We start from the raw sequence: 10,934 nt of genomic DNA, 5'->3' as shown, positions 1-10,934 counted from the left end.
TAAGCAAATACAATATGTTTAAACTACTGATGAAAAATATAGAGAAGAGTAAGAAAAGCCAAAAGATATAATAATGAATGTATGGCCGGGGCACGATGTAAATAGATATTGTTCACTGTACAGACAAAACCAGAATGAAAACAGATGTCGTGTATTACATCTAGAATATTATTCCTAAAGATCAATCTAATTAAAATATAGATCTCTGATTACGTTATCCTCGTATGGGCATGCGAGTTGCGATATATCCGATTTTTAATCAGATTGCCTAAAGACCGTAATATTAAGATAAGATATTTATTCCAATTAAAGGGCCCATGAAGAGCAATGTAATTTCTTACAATGATTTTGATAACTGACACAAATATTTTGATATATAAATATGAATATAATCATCTCAATTCTAAGATCTTTAACCACAGCCAGACCAGAGCCAAATATTCTCAATGGGTTACGTATAAACATATCTGTACTATATTGACAGTTTTCTGAGTTCAAAACATTTATTAATATAAATTGCAATAATTTTCAATACCTCTAGGTTTTCTTGAATAAAAAGCCAATTAAATTTGGCACTTGTGTTTAACAGTTCAAAATTTTATCATATAACTCTTTTCTCAAGAGATTATGAAGGGGGCATTGACATATAAACTGTTCTTCATCTTCGACTTTATCAAACGTGAATTTTTTTACATAATCTTTGTGATTTATATATATATATATAGTTTTTTGCATATCTTTTCGTCTCTATTTTTAGGGGGTTTGCACTTATTCTGATCTAATATTTGATATTTTCTCTTGCAATATTATCTCTATAATGTATTACAGCGTTTTAAAAGGCAAATGTTAATGCTTCACATTTAAGAAAAAAATGTTTTGGCATTTCCAATACAGTTTGAATTAGATAGACGGTTTTTATCCAACAGAGAAAGCAGATAATATCCATATATATATATAATCACAAGACACTGATGCGTTTTTTCCATGATTTAAAAATAGTTTTAAATACTTCCTTGTTATGGATTTTCACCATCTTGTTTGTAAGTATATATATATAATAACTAAATATAAATAATTTTGACAAAATAAGGAATGTCGGAAAGCAGAAAGTAGGTTTGTTTTTATAAAGATGGCTTTCCGTGTCAACCTGCCCAACAGACAGAAACAAAAGGCTCCAGGTATGCAAGTGTCGACCATGCAATCTTTGCATTTGCGTTAATTTTAGGTATGTCTTTAAAGATTCATATCGTTTGGTTTTTTTTTATGTCTACGGGGACTTATCTTTGTTAATGTTTATGCAGTCTGCTAGAATGTATGCCTTGAACATGTGTTGTATTACAAACAGATGAATTTGTATTCACAAATAATATAGGAATAAACTGTGGAACTACAACCTGCGCCTATATATTACATATTTGGTAAATATTCATGATGTTTTATCAAGGAATATTACAAAAAATGGTGGCGGAAGAAAAGTTCTTGCACCAGTAGCACTAAGATAACTAAGGGGTCGACTCTACCTGAATGGATTTAAAGGTATTCAATAGTATCTTAAACTTTTTTCTTATATACTTGAGATCAGATAAGATTGTAAAATCCATGCAATAGAATTGTTACTAAATAAAAAGTATACAAGCATGTAACATTGACAAAAAATTAAGTTTTTTTGTGATTGTTTTTTTTAATGCGTGACAACATACTTCCTCCCAAATAAGCATTTAAATTATTATATTTAGAACAGAGATAAAGAAGGAAATGTGGCCGACCTGTATCATATTTATTCAGATACTAAATAAAAGAAAAAAATAGACAATGCAAGGCTGTGCGCTCCACAGAGATTCAAATAGTAAATAATAATGTCACTACCACAGCTCAGATTAAGGCCTCCTCTGAACATTTGAAAGTCCCTACTATGTATTGGCTTCATGGAGTACAAAAAAAAAGTTCAAATTTCGTGTCATATCAGCTTCTAGTAATTAAGTGTTATACTTTTAATCTTTCTCTACTGTTAACTAGGTCCCTTACTTCTATTAAAGAACTTGTTAATAATTTTTGTAATAAAACATATGAAAATAATGGTATTAATTATTTTTGGGGTGTCAAAATCTCTTCGGATGTTTTGGATAAATTACGTGTTTTCGATGGTCCGTTCGTTCTATTCAGTCGACAGTTATTATTTTTACACTAAACTACGTACCACACGATCTTGTCAAACGGAAGCTGTCTTTTTTAATTAGATTGTCCTTTGAAAAATCTGGTTGCAGAATTTGCTGCAACTCATATATAAAGCCTTCGTCTGTAATGAAAAAAGGGAAATGTACTAGATATATTTACTGGAACTGTGATGAGATGATTAAAGCTTTAAATTTTCTTCTTGACAACATTTATGTACGTTTCGGCAATAAAGTTTATCGACTAGGTCTTCCTATGGGTATCTATTGGACCCTTTTGATAGCAGACTTGTTTCTGTATTGTTATGAATCACAGTTTATGGCCAAACTCTGTAAAGATCCGTTTAAATTATATTTAATTGATAAATTTTAAAACACGTACCGTTACCTTGATTATAATTTTGCTTTAAATAATCAAGAATTTTCTAATTTGAATGCTGAAATTTACCCAAAGGAATTTACTTTAAATAAATATTATACAGACAGCAATAATTGAATATCTCAGCTTCACTCGAGAAACTCCGTATAAAAGTATACGACAGAAGAGACGATTCTTCGTTCCCATTTGTTAATTTTCCCTTTTTGGACGGTGATGTTCCTAGGGCACCTTCTTACGGTGTATATATTTCATAACTTGTTTGGTATGCCCGTGTCTGTAGTCGCGTTTTGGATTTCAATGAACGTAATTTATACGACTATACTGTATGGGTTTTTTCTCATTGGTGAAGGCCGTACGGCTGCCTTTAATTGCTTATATCCTCGTCATTAGAACTTTGGTAGATTGTCTCATTGGCAATCATACCACATCTCCTTATTCTGAAATATAAAACTATATATGTAAAAAAAAACCGTGACAATCAATGCACACATTTACTCCTTTTCCTTACAAAGGGATATCGCAGTTTGATTTATCCTTACCTTTGCGGTGTGTATGTAAGTGGTGGTGGTTAGGCACACATTTATCCTTACCTTTGCGGTGTGTATGTAAGTGGTGGTGGTTAGGCACACATTTATCCTTACCTTTGCGGTGTTGGTGGTAAGGCACACACTTATCCTTACCTTTGCGGTGTGTATGTAAGTGGTGGTGGTAAGGCACACACTTATCCTTACCTTTGCGGTGTGTATGTAAGTGGTGGTGGTTAGGCACATATTTATCCTTACCTTTGTGGTGTGTATGTAAGTTGTGGTGGTAAGGCACACATTTATCCTTACCTTTGCGGTGTGTATGAAAGTTGTGGTGGTAAGGCACATATTTATCCTTAACTTTGCGGTGTGTATGTAAGGGGTGGTGGTTAGGCACATATTTATCCTTACCTTTGCGGTGTGTATGTAAGGGGTGGTGGTAAGGCACATATTTATCCTTACCTTTGCGGTGTGTATGTAAGGGGTGGTGGTAAGGCACACATTTATCCTTACCTTTGCGGTGTGTATGTAAGTGGTGGTGGTTAGGCACACATTTATCCTTACCTTTGCGGTGTGTATGTAAGTGGTGGTGGTTAGGCACACATTTATCCTTACCTTTGCGGTGTGTATGTAAGTGGTGGTGGTTAGGCACACATTTATCCTTACCTTTGCGATGTGTATGTAAGTGGTGGTGGTTAGGCACACATTTATCCTTACCTTTGCGGTGTGTATGTAAGTGGTGGTGGTTAGGCACACATTTATCCGTACCTTTGCGATGTGTATGTAAGTGGTGGTGGTTAGGCACACATTTATCCTTACCTTTGCGGTGTGTATGTAAGTGGTGGTGGTTAGGCACATATTTATCCTTACCTTTGCGGTGTGTATGTAAGTGGTGGTGGTAAGGCACATATTTATCCTTACCTTTGAGGTGTGTATGTAAGTGGTGGTGGTAAGGCACACATTTCTGTTCCGCTGCCTATTCTTACAAAGAATTATTTATTCCTTTCGTTTATCCTTTTTAGGATGCTGATATGAACAAGAATCAATTATGGTCAGTTTATTCAAAGGACAGAAATATTTTTAAAAGTTATGATAGAGCAGACGGCAATCAAATAAAATGATTCATGGTTGGCAGACGTGTATTTTTTTCGTCATTCTAAGCATTATATACGTAGAATTAGAAGCAAGAGGAACGCAATGGAAATGTCCACCTGCACACCCTAAGTGTGAGTGTAACAGTAGATTGGTCAACAGAACTAGAGTACCATATAGGGCCGATTGTAGCAGTCAAAAGCTGACTCACATTCCTGAATTTATACAAAACTATACGAAACTTAAGTTTTCAGGAAACATTTTGCCTCGAATAAATCGAACAACATTTGAGAATCTGTGGAATCTGCCAATCTCAGAGCTATTCCTTAATACCTGTAGAATAGAACAAGTTGAGGCTGATACTTTCAATGATCTGCATTCCCTAGAGTTTATTGACTTTAGCAATAATGGGGAAATTAACATATCGCAGCTGGCATCATGTTTCAGAACGACCAACCTGATAGGCATAGACCTTTCGAATATACCATTAAGACGTTATGTGGTCGATTTCTTCAACACATCTGCTTCCGAAAAATTAAAGTTCGTTCGCCTTGCAGCTTGTGGTCTAACTTCTTTAACACTTGAGATGTTTGAACATTTACAAAACCTAATTGAATTAGATGTTAGTCGTAACATACTCTATTCCATAGATATGACAGTTATTCCTCCAGTTAAAATATTTTCAGCAAAATATACGGAATTATCTGATCTGAATGTTCAAAGTAAAAAGACTTCACTGACCAGACTTGACCTGAGTTACAATCGTTTTATCAATTTTAGTCTGTTTTATAATTACAATCACACACTTGAACATCTAGAGGATTTATATTTAGACTCCAATCCAATAACGTTTCTACCAATAGAGACATTCTCTCGTTTGTCGTCCCTCAGAAGTCTCAGCTTGTGCAACATCACATCACATTTACAAGTCTTTTCGGGTATAAACAACTCGGCATTACGGTATTTAAACCTAAGTTATAATGAGATCAGCCCAAAATATTCAAAGGCGTTCTTGAAAGATGCTTACCACCTGAAGTATTTGAAAATGGACTCGGTCGATATGCGTAAATGGACAGACAGTGATATTACGATGTTCCTCAAACCACTGTGTGCAACACTGGATCATTTGCTCTTACCTAGGACTTACTTTAAATCCATACCCTCGAATGCACTCCGTTGCTTTAAAAGATTAAACGTATTAGACTTGTCTTCAAACAATATATCAACTTGGGAACACGAAACATTTGTTAATGTGACAATAAGGGGCCAACTGTTGCTGAAGAACAACAAAATTGAAATAATCAAAGAAAACTTCTTTCCTCGAAATATAATCGATGGATATAATGGGCGTCCGTTCTTGGACTTTAAGGGTAATCCGTTTTCTTGTACCTGCGAAATACATTGGTTCAGAACCTGGTTGAGGACTGGCTACACGAGATTTAGGGGGAGTAGGGGAAACAACTATTTGTGCCATTCACCAGAACACTTGAAGAACACATTCTTTGTTGAGTATGATCCTGTATACGAGGATTGTTTTCAAATGAGTATGGCAATTATTGTCGCTCTCTCTTTATGTGGTACTTGTATGGTATTAGTAACTTTAACATCATACATCTTGAATCTATATAGGAAACGGAACCCGGAAAAACAGGATTATAGCATTTTTATAACTTGATTAGAATTGAACGAACACGGGGAATGTTTTAGAATCTGTTAGATATTATATTTTTATAAAGTCAGAAAAAAAACAACTATGAATATTTGTTTCTGTTTAACTGGCATACCAAATAAGATAATCAATTATGTAGACTATAATAAAAATAAACTTAATGGAGATTCATATGATAAATATACACCTAATATAAAGATAAATTGATAAAATCCAAAATCTCTGCTTCGGATCGCAGTTCATTGTTTGGATCTACATATTCATTTTGGAGGAAGGTTTAAAAGCACCCAGCAACTTGCCAAATATGACCATAATAGAACTCAACCAAAGACCCAGCTATTCTATCTTCCGAAATATGATGTTTTATAAAAATAGTATAAACTACGGATATGTCTAACACCTGTCACAGGCCAGATAAATATTCAAATTGAATGACGTTTTCTTGAAAATCGTCTTTAAATGACTTTCTATCAAAAATAGAGCTACTGATCCTGTTACTTTTCCTATATGGCCACCATGGAATTTATTCATATACTTACCTATGGGAAATAATGCAGTGTTTTCAAAATGCTTCTATGAAACCAATGTTCAATCTGCAGTAAACGTTGCCACAATCATCCTTAGACTGTCTAGTTTAAAAATTCATGTCGCATATGCCTGCCATGTGGATGACATTACTATAAATAGAACATATGGGTAAAATGCATTTTAATGTCATGTATTCGAAAGTTATTTAGTTCAAATGAATATTCGAATAGTTACCAATATCATTGTCAGCTTTTCAAGATGGCTGCAATTGTTAAAATTTCAAAATATTTGAAAAAATTCATTTCACTTCAATACCTGATCCAATGATTTGTATAGTAAGACTATACAAATCCTTGCCTGATCCAATATTTTCACTATTAGAAATTAAACAATCCCTGCTACTTGCCACAATGAAGCCCAGTCAATGACCCTGTTATACTTGTCAAATATGGCCACCATAATACAGCATAATGGAGTTCAGTCATAATCCTACTACTTGTCAAATATTGCCTCCACAGTGGAGCTCAGTCATAACCCTGCTACTTGTCAATTATGGTCACCATAATACAGCATAATGGAGCTCAGCCATAACCCTACTACTTGTCAAATATTGCCACCACAATGGCGCTCAGCCATATTAACCCTGCTACTTGTCAAATATGGCCACCATAATGCAGCCCATCGAATAACCCTACTAATTGTCAAATATGGCCATCATAATGAATGTCAGCCATAATCCCTACTACTTGTCAAATATGGCCACCATAATGAAGTTCAGCCATAACCCTGCTACTTGTCAAATATGGCCATCATAATAGAGCTCATTCATACCCCTGTTACTTGTCAAATATGGCACCATAATGGAGCTCAGCCATAACACTGTTACTTGTCAAATATGGCCACCATAATGCAGCTTATTGAATAACCCTACTACTTACCAAATATGGCCATCATATGGAGCTCAGCCATAACCCTTTTACTTGCCAAATATGGCCAACACAATGAAGCTCAGCCAAAATCCTGCTACTTGTCAAATATGGCCATCATAATGGAGCTCAGCCATAACCCTGTTACTTGTCAAATATGGCACCATTATGGTGCTCAGCCATAACCCTGTCACTTGTCAAATATGGCCACTATAATGCAGCTCATCGAATAATCTTACTAATTATCAAATATGGCCATCATATTGGAGCTCAGCCATAACCCTGTTACTTGTCAAATATGGCCACCACAGAGAAGCTCATCCAATAACCCTGCTACTTGTTAAATATGGCCACCATAATGGAGCTCAGCCATAACCTGCTACTTTCTAAATGGTTCCACCAAAATTGAGCTTTGACAATGACCCTGCTACTTTCTAAATGGTTCCACCAAAATTGAGCTTTGACAATGACCCTGCTACTTTCCAAATATATTGAGCTGATGTTGCTATACAAATCAGAAATGCATAAAAGTTGCAAAAATCTTTCCAAACCACTGGGCAAATGTGGATAATTTTGGCCAGAATAATTCTCAGCAGGTTTATGTTGAAAATTATGCCAGATATGCTTGCAAACATGGCTGCTATTATGCCCTTTTCTTTAATAATAAAAGAACAGAGTTCCAATGTCCCCCGCATTGCACGTACTTTATCTATCCAAGGTACAAGGGCAATAACTAAAAAAAGCACTTTTTTTTATTCTTAAAACTTTTTATTAATATCTTAAGAGAAATGAAGGCTTCAGAGCAAATACAATGTGATTTCCATTACAATTTATATTTCCAAGGGGCATAACTCGTTACAACTATTTGATCAAAATTTATTTACGAAAGTGTCAAAGACATTGTTGATATAAACCTATGATATAAGTTTCATAAAATACTGGCAAGAATTGAACACATGAGAGTGATAACATTGCAATTTTCAATAGAATCAATATTTTCAAGGGGAATAACACTTTTAAAAATAATTGATCAGCACTGATTTTTGAACTCTTCAATATAAAAATAAGGAGATGTGGTTTGATTGCCAATGAGACAACTATCCACCAAAGTTCAAATGAAGTGGATGTTGGCAATTATAGGCAACCGTACAGTCTTCAACAATGAGAAAAACCTATAACTTATGGTCGGCTATAAAAAGCCCCGACATGAAAAATATGAAACAATTCAATTGAGAAAATTAAAGTACATTGATGATATAAACCTACAATATAAATTTCATAAAAATCTGGCAAGAATTGTACACATTAGAGCTCATAAGGCAATTTTCCATATAATTAATATTTCCAAGGAGCATAACTCTTTTAAAAATTATTGATCGGCACTGATTTTCAAAATTTGTCCAAGACATTGCTAGTATAAACATATGATTTAAGTTTCATAAAATTCTGGCAAGAATTGTACATATGAGAGCGCTAACAATGCAATTCTCCATATAAATTATATATCTCCAAGGGGCATAACTCTTTTAAAAAAAATTGATCGGCACTGATTTTCGAACTTGTCAAAGACATTGCTAATATAAACCTATGATACAAGTTTCATAAAAATCTGGCAAGAATTGTACAAATGACAGCGCTAACGATGCAATTTTCAATATAATTAATGTTTCCAAGGGGCATAACTTTTTTAACAAGAATGTGTCCATAATACACAGATGCCCCACTCGCACTATCATTTTCTAGGTTCAGTGGACCGTGAAATTTGGGGTCAAAACTCTAATTTGGCATTAAAATTAGAAAGATCATATCATAGGGAACATGTGTACTAAGTTTCAAGTTGATTGAACTTCAACTTCATCAAACAAGAGTGCACACGCTGAAATGTCTCGCCTACTATACCGACCATTGATTTTATGTTGATAGTTCTACATATAAAGTTTTACTACAAGTATCACATTAACATTTATGATCCAAGAAAATGAGGTCAAGGTCAGATAAACAAAGCCGGAAATACATGTACACCATTAATACAGTCATTCCATACACATAATATAGATGACCTATTGCTTATAGTATAAAAGAAACAGGCCAAACCATGGAAATTCTATACTAACCAATGAACCATGAAAATGAGGTGAAGGTCAGATGATACCTGCCAGACAGACATATACACCTTACAATCTTTCCATACAACAAATATAGTTGACCTATTGCAAGTTTAAGAAAAACAGACCAAAACACAAAAACTTAACATAAGCAATGAACCATGAAAATGAGGTCAAGTTCAAATAAAACCTGCCAGACTGACATGTACATCGTAAAATATTTCCATACACCAAATATAGTTGACCTACTGCATACAGTATTAGACAAGAGTGCACACACTGAAATGTCTCGCCTTCTTTACTAACCATTGATTTTGTGTTGATAGTCCTAAATATAAAGCTTTACTACAAGTAACACATAAAATTAACATGATCCAAGAAAAGGAGGTCAAGGTCAGATAAACCAAACGAGAAATACATGTACACCTTACAATCATACAATAAACCAAACATAGTTGACCTTTTGCTTATAGTTTCTAAGAAACAGTCTTAACCAAGAAAAATTAACATTGACCAATGAACCATGAAAATGAGGTCAAGGTTAGATGAACCATGCCAGGCAGACATGTACACTTTACAATCAATTTATGCATTAAATATAGTTGACCTATTGCTTATAGTATCTAAGAAACAAACTTAACCATGAAAACTTAACATTGACCAATGAACCATGAAAATGAGGTCAAGGTCAGATGATACCTGCCAGACAGACATATACACCTTACAATCCTTCCATACATCAAATATAGTTGATCTATTGCTTATAGTTGAAGAAAATTTTTTTTTTTTCAAGTAGTCACTGAACCATGAAAATGAGGTCAAGGACAATGGGCATATGACAGACGGAAACTTCATATCATAAGACATCTATATACAAAGTATGAAGAATCCAGGTCTTCTAACTTCTGAAATATTAAGTTTATAAGAAGTTAGTTAACCCTGCCGCCGCCGAATCCCTATCCCTATGTCGAGCTTTTTGCAACAAAAGTCGCAGGCTTGACAAAAACTACCTTGACCAAAATATGAACCAAAAACTTTAACCTGAAGCGGGACAGACAGACAGACGAATGGACAAATGGATGGTACTGATTTTCGAACTTGTCCAAGACATTGCTAATATAAACCTATGATATAAGTTTCATAACAATCTGGCAAGAATTGTACACATGGGAAGGCTAACAAGACCGGATGGACGGACGCACAGACGGAAGGACGCCCAGTATTTCCATGTAAAAAAATAGATTATTACACCAACTATTATTTTGAAAAATAATGTGATGAACAGAATGCAACCTTACTTGAGGGAAATGATGAAAGAAGAATTCTCTTCCAGGCAGCCAATAAACAGGACTTTTGAGTCATCTGGTCTGCTATTTAAATCCAGGTGAGTGATTTGGGCTCCTGTGAGCCTCTACTTAAAGTTTATTATGTCTTGACTAAAAACTCATCAAAAATACATGTACCAGTTAATATTATTTTTTTTGTGTTGTAAAACATTTTAAATGTTTTTTTCTATAAAAACCTTTTTATAAAAGTCACC

The 10,934-nt window shown here is 34.5% G+C and overlaps 1 protein-coding gene across 2 annotated transcripts; it reads left to right on the top strand.

Annotated features, from left to right (window-relative positions):
• Nucleotides 1–991: 991 nt before the first annotated feature.
• On the top strand, nucleotides 992–6,000 carry LOC127700472 (toll-like receptor 3). Of its 2 annotated transcripts, none has more exons than XM_052203966.1 (2): nucleotides 992–1,040; nucleotides 4,097–6,000. In XM_052203966.1, exon 2 carries the CDS (start codon nucleotides 4,192–4,194, stop codon nucleotides 5,839–5,841), a length of 1,650 nt encoding a protein of 549 aa, XP_052059926.1. In that variant the 5' UTR covers nucleotides 992–1,040; nucleotides 4,097–4,191; the 3' UTR covers nucleotides 5,842–6,000. The 2 variants fall into 2 exon arrangements, with proteins under 2 accessions (XP_052059926.1, XP_052059927.1); XM_052203967.1 differs by lacking the exon at nucleotides 992–1,040 and adding an exon at nucleotides 1,076–1,178.
• The last annotated feature ends 4,934 nt before the right edge of the window (nucleotides 6,001–10,934 follow it).

This window comes from Mytilus californianus, unplaced genomic scaffold (assembly GCF_021869535.1).
Source record: "Mytilus californianus isolate M0D057914Y unplaced genomic scaffold, xbMytCali1.0.p SCAF_5, whole genome shotgun sequence".
Classification (NCBI taxonomy): domain Eukaryota; kingdom Metazoa; phylum Mollusca; class Bivalvia; order Mytilida; family Mytilidae; genus Mytilus; species Mytilus californianus.
Note: the sequence above shows the minus strand (reverse complement) of the source record. Positions and strands in the feature narration are given on the sequence as shown.